Source organism: Sturnus vulgaris, chromosome 8, assembly GCF_052056855.1.
Source record: "Sturnus vulgaris isolate bStuVul1 chromosome 8, bStuVul1.hap1, whole genome shotgun sequence".
Lineage (NCBI taxonomy): Eukaryota > Metazoa > Chordata > Aves > Passeriformes > Sturnidae > Sturnus > Sturnus vulgaris.
The window spans coordinates 4,688,958-4,708,862 of record NC_142250.1 but is presented as its reverse complement, the minus strand read 5'-3'; the positions used below and the strand labels follow the sequence as shown (position 1 = coordinate 4,708,862).

At 43.3% G+C, this 19,905-nt stretch overlaps 1 protein-coding gene across 21 annotated transcripts in view; it reads left to right on the top strand.

Annotated features, from left to right (window-relative positions):
• Positions 1–19,905, top strand: part of PCDH15 (protocadherin related 15) — a 643,743-nt gene that overhangs the window by 532,246 nt on the left and 91,592 nt on the right. For all 21 annotated transcript variants that reach the window (XM_088168755.1, XM_088168758.1, XM_088168745.1 and 18 more), the window contains 3 exons: positions 4,481–4,609; positions 17,230–17,535; positions 18,475–18,699. In XM_088168755.1, the coding sequence (XP_088024881.1) occupies positions 4,481–4,609; positions 17,230–17,535; positions 18,475–18,699 (660 nt within the window). The remainder of the gene's footprint in view (positions 1–4,480; positions 4,610–17,229; positions 17,536–18,474; positions 18,700–19,905) is intronic.

The following is a 19,905-nucleotide window of genomic DNA, read 5'->3' as shown; positions in this document are numbered from 1 at the left end:
AGACTGTAAATCCTAAATAAGGGATACAAATAAATAAGTTCCCATTAAGAGGAAGTTGAGGGGAGAACTTCTGGCTCTGCACAGCTCCCTGACAGGAGGGGACAGCCAGGGGGGTCGGGCTCTGCTGCCAGGGAACAGGGACAGGACAAGGGGAAACGGCCTCAAACTGTGCCAGGGGAGGCTCAGGTTGGAGAGCAGGAGGAATTTCTCCATGGAAAGGGTGCTCAGGCCTTGTGAGGGGCTGCCCAGGGAGGTTTGGAGTGCCCATCCCTGGAGGTGTTCAAAGCCATATGAACATGGCACTTGGGGACATTGGTCAGGGTGGCCTTGGGAGTGCTGGGGAAGGGCTGGACTTGCTGGTCTTAGAGAGCTTTTCCAACCTTAACAGTTCTATCTGTTTGTCAGGGATGTTCCTTCAGTGTCCATGATTTTCTCTTCCTTTCTGCATGAAATGCTCATATTTTCTGTTCTCTTTTGTGATCTATAAGGTTTTATTTTGGGAGCTTTCCCTTTGGGATTTATCTTGGTGTTTTGAGAGTTTTTCGTTTCATCTCCAGGCTTATTGGGATTTTTCTTCTCATCTCCAGGCTTATTGGGATCTTTTCTCATTAGTGTAATTATTGACAAGCTCCAGAATTACCCTTCCCTTCACCTCAGGGTCTTCTCTCCAAAATTTCTTTGCAGTCCAGCTGGCAATTTCCTCTTTGTAGCTTGGAGGGGTGGAGAGGCTTGGGAGATACTTCTTTTAAACTTCTCATGGAAGGAAAGAAGGTCTAAAAATAGAATCATAGAATTGTTAATTCTATCACCACTCAAATATAGTTTTCTTTAGATGAATAGCAATAAATCCTGATATGGAGATCAGCAGAATTATTTACATTTCTTTTTTTTTTATCAAATAAAGGCTTTACCTCCAATTGTATCATTTGCAAACTAATTATCTCTCAATATGACAGGTTTGTCAAAGAGTTTGTCCAAATTAATAAACTTGCCCAACATCAGAGCCAAGAATGTTTTCTCTCCAAGGCATAGAATGCTCTCACCAATTCCCAGCTTCAATTTAAATGACAGGATACAAATAAAATAAGAACAAAGTGGAATTTCCTTCAGATTTATCATCCGTAACATTTGTCAGGGCCTGACATTCTTAGGATTTGTGCAGGCAGTGTAAATTTTACAATTATTGCTTAGGGAAGAATTATCTATGTAAGAACTATTTGAGGGCCCCTAAGAAAGATCTAAATTCTTGCTGTGGATCTTTTATTTATGTTCATTATAAAAGAGAAGTAAGCAGGGTTTCTCCAGTAATGAATAGGAAATGCCTGATATGAGGCTGAGATGGTTGTTTCCCTGGTTGAATTTGCAGGAATAGCTTTAGGATTCCCAAACACTGCTTGATGCTTCTGTTGTAGAAAAGCCTCATCTTTAACCAGCCAAAGCAGTTTTTAAACCTTCCTGTGTTGGATTTGCCTGAGGAATATCCCTGGAAAACCAGTTGTGAATTAGGTGTCTCTCATTATTTTAGGGAACCACTTCTTTAAAGAATTTTAGTGGTATTTAAATATTTATGAAGACCTTTTTCTGTTGTGTCTGTGCCTCTTTTGGCATCCTCTACAAATCTCAGCAACTTTTCATAATTCTTTGAGAAATTTGTGAATTCACTTTCCAGGAAAGATGGAGAGACTCTTCCCAAGGGCATGGACACAGGGAATGGCTTCCCACTGCCAGAGGGCAGGGATAGATAGGATTTTGTGACAGAATTGTTCCCTGGGAGGGTGGGCAGGCCCTGGCACAGGGTGCCCAGAGAAGCTGTGGCTGCCCCTGGATCTCTGGAAGTGTCCAAGGCCAGGCTGGACTTTGGGGCTTGGAGCAGCCTGGGATAGTGAAAGGTGTCCCTGCCCTTCCACTGGAAGGGGAGGCACTGGATGGTTTTAAGGTCACATAAAAATCATGGAATCACAGTTTGTGTGGGAAAGAACCTTAAATCCCACCCAGTGTCACCCCCTGCCATGGGCAGGGACACCTTCCACTATCCCAGGCTGCTCCAAGCCCCGAAGTCCAGCCTGGCCTTGGACACTTCCAGGGATCCAGGGGCAGCCACAGCTTCTCTGGACACCCTGTACCAGGGCCTGCCCACCCTTCCACATTTTCTGATCCAGTGTCAGGCTGAATAGAGGTTCTGGTTTATCTCTGAACACAGGCATTGGTTATTTTGTCAGTAGGATTTTAGTGTCTAGTGACTTTTTTGTGATTCCCAGCAGGGATGATGATGTTGTTCCCAATCCTGTTCTGTGCTGCAGTCCCGAAGAAGCCCCTGTAATTCATTCTGGTTGTCAAATAAGGGCTTTTTCAGAACAGCACATCAGTCTGAGGCTGTGAGCTTCAACAAGTCTTTGGAGCCATCTAATGGGGGTCTAAAAATATTTGTTTTGGTTAATAATCTTTGATCACAGCCCTTTCTGATGTTAATGAGAGGAGTGCTGCTTTCAAAGACACACAGGTGGGTTCCAGTAAGTGGTAAAAGTGGACATTGCTGAGATAACAGTGAGATAACAAATGTTTCCTGCATTTGGATGGAATAGGGAGATTTTAAAGTATTCCCATTTCCTTTCTCAGTTTCAGAGTCTGCTACTGATTTTTAGGAAGAGAATCCAGGGGGTTGCTGCTAACCCAGAGTCTGCTTTGAATGCTCCTTGTGATTTCACCCACTTTTGGTTATTTGCTAAATTGTGATTAATAAAAAAAGGAAGATTATTTGAAATATTTGTCTTATTACAGTGAATTCGGAATTCATTCACATCTGATAATTTTCTAAACTGTGACTCATATAAAAAGAGGGGTTACTTGAAATGTTGGTCTTCTGGCAGGATCTTATTTTAACACACTTGCAACTTTAGGTTGAGGAGCATTTGATAAAATTTTCCAAACTAATTCTACTGTTTGGCATCTCCATTTTTCTTGCAAAATACTGTTTCTTTGCCAAAATCTTGCCTTTTAAATTCAGAAGTGAAAATTTAAGTATGACAAGTGGAGCACTGGCCTGGGTGTGTTGGCTGACAGAGAGGGTGCTGAAGATGAGTAAAGAATGGCCAGGAATGTGAAAAATACTGAAAATCCTTAGGCAAGAGTTGGGAAAAAATTTCAAACTCTTATTTTCTTCCCTCTCTGTCTTTCTCCTTCTAAAATCCTCTCAAAGAGAAGAAATATTGCAGATGATCAACCACAGCCCGTGAAAATTATCTGAAATGAAATCTTTTCCAAATAGGAATTCCTGCTTTATGCCATTGTTACTTAACACCATGTTGCCTCAGTTCATTTCCCTGATTTTCATGGAGTTGAGTTACCTTTGGAAAAGCTGATTTACATTCTGTGTGCATCATAGCAGAGCAAACGTTCTGGAGTGGCTTTTGTGTTGACAAGAAGGCAGAAAGTGCACTTTTCTCCTTTTAGAAATGGAATGTGGGAATGGCAGTTTCAGGAGAAATTAGCAAATAACTGGGGCTCAGTAAACAGAAGCTGCCAGCCTGGGAGCACTTTGTGCTGGCTTGGTTCAAAATCCTCTGGATTTTTCAATTTTTTAAGTAGTAAGGAGTTATCTTATGCAGATGTGGGGAGCTCTTGGGACACTGAAACCACACCAGCTGGATCTGGAGGTGGGAAGAGCCTGATTCCAACACCAGTAGAGCACCTGAAGATGCAGATCTCCATTCAGACTTTTGGTTGGGGTTTTGTTTGTTTTTTGGTTTTTTTGTTTTTTTATTTTATTTTGCTGTTTTGGGGTTTTTGTTAAGGGAAGATGTATATTATATATATATATAATATATTGAACACAATCATTTATTAAGTACAACAATGGGGGTTTTGGTCTGGACCTCTCAGTCTATGGGAGCAGAGAAAAGGGATGTGACTCAATTCAACACATCTCCACCTTTTCGATTCTGAGAGAAAATTTCCATAGGTAGCACAGACATATTTTGTTGACATTTTAAATTAAATATAGTTAATTCTGCTGTTCTCACCCCCTGGGATGTTGAAATTGGGTTGCAAAATAGAACATGATGCAGGAGGATGATACAGGATGACTAAGGATTAACTAAGCCACTACATCAGCTTAGTTAATCATCACTGTGGCATATTTTGCTTGATAAATCACTAATTTCCGTTTTTCATTCTGGCAAATTTGTATATTTCCACATTTTTCCCTTCACTGACAACAAAAACGCCTTAAATCCTTAAAATACCATATTAAAAAAAATCTGATATTTATCACTTGTCTCTAATATATGAGTCAGTCTTGAGCTTGTTTTGTATTCTAAAAATTCAAAATAACCTCTTGAAATGCTTCCCTTTTCACAAAAATATGTTTAAGTAGCTGCTAATCTGCTTACCTGTGATCCTGTCTAATAAGTAACAGTAGAGTTGGCACCTGGGAAGCTGTAAAATAAAGAGAATTTCTTCAAAATGTTCTTTTTCTTCCTAGACTTCGACTGCTACTGTCAATATAGTGGTGACAGATGTCAATGACAACGGACCAGTTTTTGACATGTTTCTCCCCAAAAACCTCTCTGTGCAGGAAGAGGAAGCCAATGCTTTTGTTGGTCAAGTAAGGGTAAGTCATTAAAATTGTTTATTTTATTAACCAAGCTGTCCAGACAATGAGGAAAGAGCACAAAATAATTGTGCCTTAGACACAAACCCATGCAAATACTTTCACGAAATGCAAACTCTTCATTTGTGGCTACAAAATCACATTTTGGGGCTTTAAAATATTGGAATTGTTTTCTTCTCTATGCTAAATACTGAAAACACTTTGTCACTTAAAAAATAGCACATTAAAAAGCTTGTTTTTAAGAAATACCACTGTAAAAACTTGCTGATAACAGATTTGCAGGGTTAAAACAATGTTGCCACATTTTTTTTAATAATTTGTTTTGAGACAGAATTCAAACATGCTGAGCAAGTGACACCAGGGTGTAGGAAATTGTCATATCTAGAGGAAATTTCAAGGCCATTAAGGGGAAAATGAGTTAAATCCTTGTGTGAAATAATTTCTGACCTGGCATAAAAATAGGGGATAGTGTTAATTGGAGGGTTTGAAGCTGTAAATTTTTTATGACACGTGGAGGTCTTCTGGATGAGGATTCAGTCTCTTGAAGAAAACATCACTTTTTTTGGTAATGTTTGTTTTTCCTGACTCAAGAGAAAGAAGAAAATATTAATTAGCGTGCTTTTCAGTCCAGAAGTTTAATATAATGTCTGATATCTGCTGAACTGAGGCTAGATCCAGCAGGAGCTCTAGGAAAAGGAGGAATTGGGAAGCATTTTTCAGGAACTTAGGTGGAAAATATGCCTTTATTTTTTTCCAGCAGCAACCGTATCAAGAGAAAATAGGAGCTCCTTAAGTAGAAGCTTCAGAAAAACAGAACATTTGGGTACCATGGGAACCCAAACATCCATAATAATCCTGTTCCTTCCCATCCTTGTATTAGTTAATAAGAAATTAGAGCTGGTCTTGGACAAAGTTAGGATCCCTCTGTGCAATTAAGTCAGTTTTGATAAATCATTAAATTATTGCTCTGCTTTTTGTCATTACCTTCATGTGTGGTTGTTTTTCATTTTGCATCCTAAAAGGCACAGGTGGAACATTTTCAATCAGTACCAAATATCCTTCAAATCCTTTTTGTGCTTTGCTGGGGGCCCTCCAGGCTCAATCATCTTCTCAAACACGAGCTTGCCTCTATTTTTAGCTGTGACAGAATTGTAAAATACAGCAAGTTATTGCCACAAGAAGCTCTCTGGCTTCTAAATTAGTGCAATTTCTAAGTTGTGTGGAAATGAAAATATTTATTGAAGCCTTGGGATAGTTTATTCCTACTTGGAGTGACAGAAACTGCTTCTGTCATTTCCTGTCCTGTTTTTCCCTGGATGGAGAAAGCTTTTTCTTTATAGCCCAAATACTGGCTGTATTTCTCCTGTCTCATGTACACAACTGCAAATTGATATAGAGATATCCATTGGAATTGCCATTCCGTGGTACAGAAAAGAAAAATTGGGGCATTTGGGATTTTTTTCTGGCTCCAGTGAGGTTAGTGAAATAATGGTGATGAGGGTTTGGGTGTAGCTGTGTTGTTTGAGGATATTCCTTAAAAACGGAGCTACCTTTTGGTGTGTTGTGCTTCACTGTAGGTAAAACTACAGCAGGTATGGGAGAGGTGTTAATGGAATAAGTTTTGTATGGAAATTTTAATGTGGATAAAATGTACCTAAAGGGCTATTTTAGGTGGGAACAGCCTTGTAAAAGAAGAAATCCTTATAGTGCAATGTGTTTTCCCTACCAAGAATTAACCCACTGATTAACAAAGCTACTTTTCAGAAAACGTTTTACTAATTTCAAAGAGAAACATAAAATCTGCCAGAGAAAGCAGTCATACAGAGGATTTTAAATAAAAAGACAGATCTTGTCCCTTTCCATTTTGAATGCCACCTTCCCATTTTACCTGGGGAAAAAAATTAGCAAGAGATTTTTACCTTAAAATCCAAGATCTGACCCTGCTGCTCATGGGAGGAGAACCTGGTTAGGAAGGACATGGAAAAAGTGCTCACCCACTTGGATCTCTCAGGATTTTTGACTCAGGAGGTTTGGTCTTAGGATTGGATGCCTGGGCTCATTATCAGAATTCCAGAGTGGTTTGGGTTGGGAGGGATCTTAAATCTCATCCCACTCCAGCCCTGCCATGGGCAGAGTTGCCTTCCACCATCTCAGCTCGCTCTGAACCCTGTCCAGGCTGGCCCTGGATGCTGCCAGGAATGGGGATTCTAAGCAATTTGGGGGATAAATCAATCTGAACACTCCCAGGAATAACTCCTGCCAGAGAAAAAGAGATTTCCATGCTCTGCTTTGTTTTCAGTGGGAAAGCTGGACTTCCAAATGGATCCCCATAAGGATAATAATTCCCATTCGATAATATTTGGGGGGTGGTTTCCCAAGGACATGTAGCAGGAAGGCAGTGAGAGGTCTCCTGTGGGAGAGGGAGGGTTTGGAGTGTTTATTCCATGCAGGCAGGCAAGATCCACCCTTGGAAGTGCTCTCAGTCCCTGGCAGCTCTGCTGCCAGCTGGAACTACTGGAGGCACTGGCATGGGAGTGCTGCCTGTGGGCATTCCAGGAGCCTCCTGAAGATTAAAAGAACAAAAGCCAGACAGGATAACGCTGCCAGTGCAGCGGATGTGTTTCCAATCCTTTTACTTCACACTGTGTTCTCTAAATTGTGGCAGTCAGAGGTGGATTGGATTTCCTGCTGCTCCTTCCCCTCTGATCCTGGGGATTCCCCAGCAAGGCAGGAGCACAACTGCTGCATGAAGTCTCCACAAACTACCCCCAGGAATCCAAAAACTCCAACTGGAAACTCGGCAGTGAAATTCAGGCACTTTCTTACAGTCTAAACCAGCTGGAAATGGGGCATCAGGATGATCTGAGTTGTACACTGCACTTTAATCAATTGCAGGGGCATGGGAGGTAAAAAAGATGGAATGACACTTAGGAAAGAGATCAATATATTGATCTGAAGGCATGTTCACACCGTTGGGCAGGGGAAGACAGTCCCCAGCAGTTTGTTGCAGACTCTAAGAAAGCAGCCTGGGGTTAAATAAAAAGCTGATGGGGCCCTGGAGAGGAAAGACATCCCTTGACTGAAGTTATTATTCATGTGGGGTTTTATTTATATCCAGATTCTTTCATCCAACCCCATAATTCATTTATTGTTGGATATTTTGGTGTCATTGATCAGCACTGTTTGAAAACTCCAGCATGAACACGTTGCCATCAAGGAGAGATAGCGACAGGGAAGGAAATGAGATGGAAAATGGGGATAAAGAATTATGTGCTCTAGTATCACTGGCACTTGGATCTTCCCTAAATAAATTAAAGGACAAATGAATTCCCATAATGGGAGTAGTTTGCAGGGTGTGTGGTACTTCTGTCACCTGCTTGGTTTTAAGTTACAAAAGAAATGCTTTTAAAAAGTTGGTTTTTAGGATGGACCTACTACTCTTCCTACTGGAAAAGATGGGAAAGTTTGGAGGAATTTTTTTGGTTGTACTGTACTAGACCTCTAGAATGCTGATGAAATGTAATTATTTCCCCACAGAGCTTTCTGTTTGTGGGTATCAATGAATTCTTACAGGCTCCTATTTTTTATTTAATAAATTCATAAGCTGATAAACCCTGGATCTAAAGCCTGATTTAAATTTCACGGCTGTTGGGTAAAGCTTGTTGTATTGGACTAAATGACCTCTGGAGATCTCTCACAAGCAGCTCATCCTGTATTTCTGTAAGCAGGAAAATTCCTTAAAATGCTGGTAAAGAATTTTTGCCCATGCATAGTATATGGTTGGGATGAGATGAGCTTTAAGGACCTTTCCATCCCAAAGCATCTATGATTCTATTCTTTTATTACATTACAATATCGTGTGAAAAAGTTTGTAAAGGAATCTGAGTTTTCCAAAATCCCCACTGTGTTGTTTTCAGTGTAAAGACTGTGATTTCCCAAAACCTACACTGCAGGTTACACCTTGTCTGTGTTAAAAACACAAGTTCCTGAAATTAAATTACCAAATTTCCTAGACTTTAAGACAACTTGAAGGAAAATTAGAGATGGAGGGAAAAGGAGAAGATCAGGAAAAAAAGGGAGATTTTTTGGCAGGAGAGGACAATACAAGAGGAAAAGGAATTAAAATTAGAGGTGGAGGAGATAGGACGAGGCCAGGAAAAAAAGGGAATTTAATGGCAGGAGAGGGCAATCCAGGGAGGAAAGGACTTAAGCCTTTGGGGACAAGTAAAATCACAGACTCTGAAGTAAATCTCAAATACCCAGAGCGAGTCCAGGACTCCTGCTCACTGCATGACCCAGTGCCTAACAATGCAGTTTGAATTCATCTCATAGATGTAAAATCAACAGGAGAAGCTGGGATTTGAGAGCCAAAGCTAATCAGACCCCAAAATCAGAGAATCAGAATGTGGCAGGTGAACTCCAGCTGGAGAAAGTTCAGACTTCATTTCTCATAAGGGTTGGATGATGGCAAGGTCACTGGGAGAGAACCTTGGCAGCATCATTTCCCTCAGGTTATTAAGGAATTTGTCCCCAGGAAGGATAGAAAGGACTTTAATAAGATTTTCATCACTGTCTCTCTCAAGATCTTCATGGAGATGCTTGTCACAGAAAGAATTTCATGTGCTTCTAGTTGGATTTTCATGTTTGTTAACAGGCAAATTCCTCTTACAACAAGATTGATGTCTCAAGTCCAAAACTCTGGCATCAAGAAAAAGAGATGGGGTCATTGCAGACCATCAGTGTTAGACAGAATTACCTCTTCCTGCTGGCACCAGGGAATTCCTGGAGAATATTTGGCAGCAGTGGCTGCAGCCACAATTCCTCATCTTTTTCCACTATTCCTTGAACTTAGGCCAGCTCGGGACAGATCAAAGAGGTTAAAAAAGCTCCTTGTCACCCCTAACATGGGCTCTTAAGTGAAAGGGATTTCAAAAGCTGTGCTCTTGTCTTCTCTGTTCCCAATATTTATTATTATATTTGTACGTTCATTTGCATCTTTGCCCTCCAGATAATATTTGTGCTTTAGTGCAGTGGAAATATTGATATTTGTTATCAGCACGTTCATGGCAGTTGACTGTTGAGAGTCCAAGGGTTTTCCAAGAAAGGAATGCTAACTTTATATTTTGGGGTGCCTTTAAGCCCTATTACTTCTTTCAGCTTGATGCCAAACTAAATCTTTTGAATCAGTGATTTCATATCTCTGATTCATGCCCTTTTAGGATTATGATGCCTGATTTCCATCTCTGGAAGTGTCCAAGGTCAGGTTGGATGAGGCTTGGAGCACACTGAGATAGTGGAAAGTGTCCCTGCCCATGGCAGGGAGTGGCACTGGATGGCCTTTAAGGTCCCTTTCAACACAAAGTCAAGAGAAATTCCAAAAATAACTTAAAATTGGATTGACACTAGAAAAAGTTTTGGGAGGCCAGCTAAATGTGGAGATTTTAAACAGTATATTCTAGTTGTGATTTAGAAAGTTTTTGTTTTGGGAGGGCTTTTTGCTGTTTTAGTTTTTTCTAGTGTGCACATGGATTGGTTTAATCTCTTGATCATATCATTGCCGAAGAATGCACTTAACAAAACACCAAATTTTTAACCATCCTTCAAGGACAACCAAGTCTCCAAGGTTAGGAATTTGTTGTGTGCCAGCCTAGAGAAAGCTGGGCTGATTGAAGCCATGAAGCACTAAAATGTGATTAACTCATGTAGGAGGTTCACCAGCCCATCCAGTGATGGGTTTGCAGCCATGAGCTTTTGGATTTTCATTTATTTTAGTTTATATTTGCTCTTAGGATTTAACTGCTCTTAATGCACAGTTTTGTTTGGAATCACATTTAATTGGTTTTGGAATTAAGCCTCCAGGTGCACTGGAATTAGCAGAGACCATGGAAGACCATGAAGACCATCCAGGGTTCTTCTGGCTTGACTAATGCCTAAAAATAAGGCAGTATTTGAAAACTGTAAATTTTCAAAGGGTGTTTCCTTTATCCTACTCTGAGTGGAGTGAAGAATAAGTTGCTGTGACCTGGGAATTCAGTAGGATGCTGAAGTTCCTGGAGAATATCCACAAAACCTGCAGGATATTTCCAAAGGATATGTGTGCATTTTGGTCTCAAAGAGGTAGAATTTGCCTTGAAATTTCAGGACAGCCAAAATCAAAGAATCCTAAATGAGTTTGGGTAGGAAGGGACCTTAAAAGCCCATCCAGTGCCACCCCTGCAATGGGCAGGGACACTTTCCACTATCCCAGGCTGCTCCAAGCCCCATCCAACCTGGCCTTGGACACTGCCAGGGATCCAGGGGCAGCCACAGCTTCTCTGGGCACCCTGTGCCAGGGCCTGCCCACCCTCCCAGGGAACAATTCCTTCCCAATATCCCATCTGACCCTGGCCTCTGGCAATGGGAAGCCATTCCCTGTGTCCTGGCACTCCATCCCTTGTACTGAGTCTCCATCTCTTCTGTAGCTCCTTCAGGCACTGTAAGGTCAAAAGAAGGTCACCCAAAGCTTATCTTGCCCAGGCTGAACCATCCCAATTCTCCCAGCCTTTCCTCCCAGCCGAGCAGTTCCATCCCTCTAAGAAAATTTTAAAAGTGAAAGGCTGTGTAAAAGCAGCCCAGAAGCAACGAAAGAGAGGAAAAGCCTTTCTGAACTTTAAGAAAGAAGGAAAGTCCAGACTTTTATAGATGACTGATGTTCCCTCCTTAAAATACTTACAAATATTTGGTTTATGACCAAGAGGTCAGGCACATTTCAGATATTTGTGGCCTCTGACTGCATCTGGGAGATGTTAATTTTGTCCTGTGGGCACAAACTGTAATCTCCCTGCAAAACAAGTACAAAATCCAATCTAACACTCCCACCCACACTTGATTTGCTGTTTGTCACAAATGAGGGGCTTGGGAGTACTTCCAACCCAGAGTAATAAACCCATTAAACCCTCCATAATAAACCTATTAAACCCCTAGCAATAAAAAAATAATTTTATCTGCCATGAGAACAATCATTCTCACCAACAGCATCATTTGAATCCTCCAACACAATTCCTACCTTGAGCTGTGAGGTTTGCTGGAATACTGGGGAAGTTGTCCAAAATGAGGAGTTTGGTTGGCTTAGGTAGGGATTGTGGGGAACTTTTGCTCGTGAAGAAGGGAAGTTTAAAATGAAGGAAGGAAGCTGTTTTTGTGGCAGAGTGGTCCCTAAGAAATGTTTAAGCCTGCAGGAAGGGGGGATACCCACCATGCTTGTCTCTGATTTGGAGACAAGTAGGAATAACAACCTTGTTTGGCTGTTTTCCCGCTCCAGCATTCCAGGCACAAATCCTCAACCTGCTTAAATCCTCTCACCATCGTGAGCAAGAGTTGAGAATATACTAAGAAGTTTCTTTTGCAAAGAATTATAATGATATAATGATATAATGATATAATGAATATTGTTGACATTCAGGCTCTTATCATTATATTTCAGAGTTAATGATCCTTCAGAGGTGTCTTAGTCATTCCCATCTCCCAGGACTCTGTTTTCCTGCTGTTTGAGATGGAGGGAGATAATTTGTTACTCTGGAACACTGTCGGTTTATATTTCTGAGGGTTTCCTGGTAATGTGGAAGCAGAGCTGGTAACACAAAACTGAATTTGCCACATGAAGTAAAGGCTGTCACCTTGTAGATGTGGCATCTCTAATAAATGTGGGATGTATTTTCTGGGAAATAAAGTAGTGAGTCATTTATATTCCCAGGTTTCCAGGTTTGTTTTATCATCCAGTACTTCATGAATTAGAGATGGAAATAAGAGTCATCCTGGAGATCTGAGGAGTCACCAGAATAACAGCAGTACTTGCTCTGTCTCTTTGGATGGACACATTTTTCCTGATTCTGGATAAACACCGGGATATGTATCCTGGGCTCATCCTGCAGTGTGGTGGGAGGGGATGCTCTCCCTCTCTTCTGATCAGGTGAGAGCCCATCTGGAATTCTGGTGCCTCCAACATAAGAAGGACATGGAACTGTTGGAGCAGGTCCAGAGGAGGCCATGAAGATGCTGAGGGGACTGGAGCACCTCCTCTATGGAGCCAGGCTGGGAGAGCTGGGGCTGCTCCGCCTGGAGAAGAGAAGGTGGTGTGGATGTCACAGCACAACTAGTCTGTAGTCAGGCAAATAATTCAGGCATATATAAGAAACCCAGTTCAGCTAGCCTGGTTTGATAAACAGGTCCCTGGGTGAACAAGGATAGGGTGGACTCAGACCTACACAGGGACCCTCAGCCAATCTCATTCAGCCCTAAACACAAATGTATCATTGGTCAGAGAGCTGGGCAGTGTTAATACCTCAACCAAACACGTGTGTAAGCCCAGGAAATTCAAACTCCCCATAAAAGGGACGGCCACAAAAAACTTAGTGCTGCTTGTTGGTGACCCTCTGTGAATTCCTGTCATCTCTGTCTCCAGCCAACGACCCCATTGTAATATGTGGAGACTAAACAGGTCCTTCCAGGGTCTGAAGGGGCTACAGGGAGGCTGAAGAGGGACCCTGCATCAGGAAGTGGAGTGCCAGGACAAGGAGGCTTGCACTGACAGAGGGCAGGGTTAGATGGGATATTGGGAAGGAATTGTTCCCTGGGAGGGTGGGCAGGCCCTGGCACAGGGTGCCCAGAGAGCTTTGTCTGCCCCTGGATCCCTGGCAGTGTCCAAGGCCAGGTTGAATTTAGGGGTCTGGAGCAGCCTGGGATATTGGAAGGTGTCCCTGCCCATGGCAGGGGTGGCACTGGATGGGCTTTAAGGTCCCTTCCAACCCAGCCCAGTCTGGGATTCTGTGATTCTATGAGATGGGCGAGGTAGAAATGGGCCAGCATTTGAGATGCCATGACACTATGGCCCTGTGTTGAAATCTCTTCTATTCCTTTTGTAATTTACCTCTTTTTGTTAATTCTGTCCTCTTGTTTGTTTTTTTTTTAATTCTGGTTTGGGTTTTTTGGTCTCAGTTTCCATAGTGTCTGTGCCCTCAGTGGTTACTGAAGGCTTTGTTGCCTCCAGCAATCACAGCTGCTCTTTCTGCTGACTTGTGTCAGGTAAGAGCAACCTCTGCAAGGCTGTGAAGAGCCTTCTGCCAGTAAATACATCTTCAGCTCCTTTTAAGGTCTGCTGTCATCTGGTGGCCCTTTACCTACCAAAACTTCAGGACTCTTACCATATCTTTTTGTGCAAATCACTGGAGATGGATGAGTTGTGGTAGAAAGCTTTGCATGGGCATAGGAATCTGCTCTCGCCTTTTTTTGGTCCTGCCATTTTCTCCTTGGCTTTGGGACTTTCTTAAGGATTCAGGTTATATGGGAATGAATTGTTTCCTTGCTGGAGAGAAGCACCTCTGTACCTGTTCACTCAGGGAATTCAGTCCAGTTTTGGTGATGACCAAATGGAATTAAATTTATTGGTCATTGGTTCCTGTTGTCAGGGTCGGCATAAACTCAACGAGGGCTGTTTTTTTGAAGCAGAACTTTCTGAAAGATTCCCTTTTTCCAAACCTCCTGTTCCCTCACTTCCTGGCAGATCTTGTACCTGTTGGTGACAGATCTGAGGGTGAAACTGGGGTTAAAGTTGTCCATTTTGGTACAAAGTGATGACTGCAAAGAGGGACAAAGAGTGTCCACACCAATGGCAAGTCCTTGTCCAAGGAGCTGCTTCCCACAGGCTCCGAGAGGCTCTGAGAAATTCTTTCCATGTGGGAACAGTTGTGCACCCTTGAGACAGGATTCTTTTAGGAAACAGATTAAACTCTCTTTCTTATCCATAAAGAGAACATTATCTCTTTTCAAGCTTAGAGTGAAAAAAATGTTAATTCTTTACCAGTGTTATGGTGGTACAATCCCAGTTAGATAATTAAATTTAATAATGATTCTTTGCTTGCTACTCTTCGTGGAAATATCTGTTTAATATCTTTCTCAACGATCTAGATGAGAGGATCAGGTGCACCCTCAGGCAGTTTGTGAAGAACACCTTGCCAGGTGGGAGTGTGGATGTGCTGGAGGGCAGGAAGCTCTGCAGAGGGATCAGGACAGGCTGGATCCATGGGCTGAGGCTCAGCAAGGCCAAGTGCCAGGTCCTGCCCTGGGGTCACCCCAAGCCCTGCAGCTCCAGGCTGGGACAGAGGGGCTGGAAAGGGCAGGAAAGGCCCTGGGGGTGCTGTGCCAGTGGCTGGACAGGAGCCCAGGGAGCACAGGGGGCACAAGGCCAATGGCCCCTGGGCTGTGCCAGCCGTGGGGTGGCCACAGACCCAGGGCAGGGCCCGTCCCCTGGGCTGGCCCTGCTGAGGGACCTCGAGGGCTGTGTCCAGTTCTGGGCCCTCCTGGCCAGAGAGCCCTGGAGGGGCTGGAGCGTGTCCAGGGAAGGGAACGGAGCTGGGGAAGGGGCTGGAGCCCCAGGAGAGGCTGAGGGAGCTGGGAAAGGGGCTCAGCCTGGAGAAAAGGAGGCTCAGGGGGAACCTTCTGGCTCTGCACAATTCCCTGACAGGAGGGGACAGCCAGGGGGGGTCGGGCTCTGCTGCCAGGGAACAGGGACAGGACAAGGGGAAACGGCCTCAAGCTGTGCCAGGGGAGGCTCAGGTTGGAGAGCAGGAGGAATTTCTGCATGGAAAGGGGGCTCAGGCCTTGGCAGGGGCTGCCCAGGGAGGTTTGGAGTGCCCATCCCTGGAGGTGTCCAAGGAAGGTATGGAGGTGGCACTCAGTGCTCTGGGCTGGGGACAAGGTGGGCATGGGGCACAGCTTGGGCTCCATGGGCTGGGAGAGCTTTTCCAGCCTCAGGGATTCTGTGAATCAAATCAGTCCTGCAGAATGTGGGGAAGGTATTTCTGCCTAAGGATGTGCAGAAATGAGTTCCCAGCATTCATAGTCATGTTCTTAGGAACCCAGTTACAAAGCCTGCCATCTGTTTGAAAATAATTTTAATTTCCTTGCCTAAACAAGAAGTTTATCTATTCTAAAACATCCTTCCAAACTAACCTGATACAAAACTCTCGTGTCTCATGAGAATTTTTTGTCACGGTTTCCAATTATAGGCGTATTTCAGATTACTCGTGGATATTCCTATGGGGCTTTTTGGTTTGTTTGTTTTGATTTGGGTTTTTTTGTGGTTTAGATCTGTTATTTCTACAGAGGAAATTGAATAGATTGGAAATTAAGCAAATCCAGCTGAGAGATGTGGATTAGAAGGATGCTATATACCTATGGACCAGTCAGAATGAAGTTGTAGCAAGCCCACCTTAGCATATGGGTGTATTGCAGAGAAGAAACACAATGGTTTTTTCCTTATTAGCAATTTTAATTAACTTTTAATTGATTTCTAGCAGGATAAAGAGTTTCATTACCAAGCCTTACAGTGAACCAGAATTAAGCATTCCCGGTGACTGTTCTGAAAACAAAGCATGCAAATCTCTTATGATCTTCACAGATGTCATTCATAAAGGCAAATAAATGAGAATACCTTGCTCACAGAGTGCCCTTTGTTTAATTTACATAATCACGCCCTAATTTAATTAAGAGGAGGCAAAATAACAGGTCAGCATTTCAACATGAGAGCTCTATGAAAACCCCTATTAATTTTGTCCGTCCCTTTAATTATGTGATAACAAGAATTATTTGGCTGACACTGAAATCTAAGGCTTGGTTCAGTATGTAAGAACAAAGATCCCAGCTAAAGAAATCAAGATGGTTTTCTGTGGCAATCATCAGCCTGTTCTGAGCACAGAAGAATGAGGATGAAATATGATAATGTTTGGGTTTGAAGAAGAGGATGAACAAAAGAGAAATTTAAGTAGTTCTTCAGAGAGCAACAATGAAAATATCACTGAGTGTGACAAATGTGTTAAGTGGAAAGAAACTTTCTAACTGATGTGTCCCTTCTGTCTGTCTGCATCCATCCTTCATCTAAATTCATATTCCATAAGGATTTGGGCAGCAATGAAACAGTGCATCAGTGTTAAATAAAAATTCCCCTCAGACACCACTCAGTCCTGAGGATTCTTCAGCATTGGAATTATCTGAAGGCTTGGCTTCACAAGCATTAAATTCATCTTCTGTTGAAGTTCAGGGAACCATAGGGTAGAATCTCAGAATCATTTAGGTTGGAAAAAGTTCCAGGATTGAGTCCAACCTGTGCCTGATCCCAGCCCAGAGCACTGAGTGCCACGTCCAGCCCTTCCTTGGACACCTCCAGGGATGGGCACTCCAAACCTCCCTGGGCAGCCCCTGCCAAGGCCTGAGCACCCTTTCCATGGAGAAATTCCTCCTGCTGTCCAACCTGAGCCTTCTCTGGCACAGCTTCAGGCTATATCCTCTTGTCCTATCAAAAGTTTCCAAGGCTGAGCAGCTAACTGTGCCTTTTCTTGTGAAGAAATCCAGCTGGGATTCAGTTAACCTGGCTTCTGTCACTGGGAATGGAGCCATTTGTTTCTGTGGGATGTTTTATCTTCAGTCAAAGCTCAGAGAGAGCTTTGGCTGTTCCAGACAAGCCCTCCTGGACACCACAGGAATTGGCAGAATCCCTCCCTGCCTCACCAGGTTTCTCTCCTGTGTGCATCTCCCTCAGAGATTTGCAATTTGTGCATTAATCCATGGTTTTTCTGCTGTCTCTTCAGGCTACAGATGCAGATGCTGGGGTGAATGGGCAAGTCCATTACAGTCTGGCAAACTTCAACAACCTTTTCCGGATCACCTCCAACGGCAGCATTTACACGGCAGTGAAACTGAACAGGGAAGTGAGGGATTACTACGAGCTCATCGTGGAGGCGACAGACGGTGCTGTGGACCCCCGGCGCTCCACACTCACTTTGGCCATCAAGGTGCTGGATATTGATGACAACAGCCCCATCTTTTCCAACACCTCCTACACTGTCTGTGTGCCAGAAAATCTCCCACCAGGAACTGTCTTCCTGCAGCTGGAGGTAAGGAAGCATCAGTGAATGAAGGTGGTGTGTGGTTTTTTTTGTAATATTCAGGGTTCTTATTTAACTTGGCAGTGAGACAGCAATAAAAGATTGTGAAGTGCAGCTTGGGGGTGAGTGTTTTTGCCCAGAGCAGCTGTAGCTGTCCCTGGATCCCAAGGCCAGGTTGGATGGGGCTTGGAGCAGCCTGGGATAGTGGAAGGTGTCCCTGCCCATGGGAGGGATGGCACTGGTTGGGTTTTGATATCCCTTTCAACCCAAACCCTTCTGAGATTCTGTGATTCTGAAAAATGCTTGGCCTTTAGCCAGGTACCAAAAAAGCCTTTAAAGATAAGGTTATTTAAGAAATAATAGCAATTAATAAAAACAAACAATGAAACAGCAAAACCTACACTGCAACTGTCTACACAGGCAGACAGAGATAGGCCAAGGGGAAGAGTTTTAAGCTAAAAGAGGAGAGATATAAATCAGATGTTAGGAAGGAATTGTTCCCTGGAAGGGTGGTGAGGGACTGCCACAGGGTGCCACAGAAGCTGTGGATCCCTGGAAGTGTCCAAGGCCAGGCTGGACTTTGGGGCTTGGAGCAGCCTGGGATAGTGGAAGGTGTCCCTGCCCATGGCAGGGGTGGCACTGGATGGTTTTAAGGTCCCTTCTAACCCAAACCATCCTGGGATTCTGTGATGCTGGCGGTGTCCAATAGCAGGTGCCCAGGGAGGAGAACTAAGGTGAGATTCAGTTTCCACTGCCATTTCCCCAGAATGCTGTGTTCATTTCCCATTGGTTGAACTTTCAGTGAATTTCATTCTTTGTGTCTGTACACATTGAATACAATTACAACAACACAACTAAACTCAGGATGCTGGCAATAGTTTGCCCTTTAAATCTCAGAGGGGTATTTTGTGAGAACAGATTTTGTTTGACGTCCCTCTGTTCCTGCAGGCCAAAGACGTGGACCTGGGTGCTGATGTGAACTATCAGATCCGCACTGAGGAAGCCCGGCAGTATTTTTCCCTGAACAAGCACACAGGAGAGCTGTCACTCCGGAAATCCTTGGATTATGAATCCTTCTCTGACACAGAAGCAACCTTCACCTTCCTCGTGGAAGCCTTTGACAGCAAGGGCACAATGCCTCCTGGGCTGGCCACTGTCACCGTCAGAGTTAAGGTAAAGGGGTCACTCCTCAGCCAACAGCATCCTCTCCCAGTCATGCCAGAATGTTCCATCATCATGCAGGTGTCTTTAGGAAACACCAGGACTCTCTTCTCTCCTGCATCTCACTTGTATGAGTCTTATTCTGCCAGTAGTTTGTTCAGTTAAACACACACTTTATAACAGCTGTAATTATTTTCCCATGTGCAATTATGTAGTTAATTTATGAAATCAAAGAACACCTGACACAAATACAAACATTTTGTCCTTTAGAATCCCTAAAAGACTGAAATAAACCCCTCATGGAATTGTTTGCAAAAGTGACACAATCACTTTTCAGCCCACAAATTGTAATTTTAAGACCCACTGGGGTGTATTGAGTGCTTGTGTGGCACAGCACACCCTGGATTCCAGATTCTGCTGCTGGAAAATCCAGCTCTTCAAAGGAGCAGCCTGATTTAGTGTCTTGCACCGTGAACTGCAGTGAGTTACAGCCTCATCTGAGGGTTTCATGGGCCTTCCCAGGAACAAAGAGATGCTGGTGTTTGTTTTGGAATGATCCACAAATGAAGTGTTTGTATATGGGACAGCAGCACTTCCCCATCTTCACTTGCCTGTGTCCAAGAGGAGAGGAGCGCTCAGATGCCTTAATCCTACTCCTGGCATTCCCAAAGATCTGTCAGTCTTTCTGTACTTTTTGAGCAGTTGTTTGAGTTTTGTAAACTGTGGAAGAGACTTTAATTGCCTAGATTTTAGTGAAGGAGCAAAAATTGTAGCAGGACCAAAAGCACAGCTCACAAATGTTCAGTTTAAATGTGTCTGTGAAAAGCATTTGGCAGCCTGGATTTCAGCCTATTCTGTAGCTGCAGGTGCTTGAATTGCCACATGGTTTTAAGTAATTCTGTTTGTCAGTCTCTACTGAGCTCACAATTCTTTCAGGACAGTAAATGTCTCCCATTATTAGCTCTGGTGACAATGCCAGAAGGCTTCTATGATGTCTCTCTGTCTGCAAAATGTCTCAGTGTGAGGTGCAGGTCACCTGTTCCTGACTAATCTGTGCTTTTTCCTAGCACATTCCACATCATTCACAGGAAGTAGCTTTTCCGTCATTCCCCGAGCTTCTTCTGTTGGACTTTTACAGAGCAAGTTGCTCAAACCTCAGGTTTTTTCCTAAAAGAAACCTTTTCCCAGCACACTGAATTTTTGAAAGAATAGTTTGGG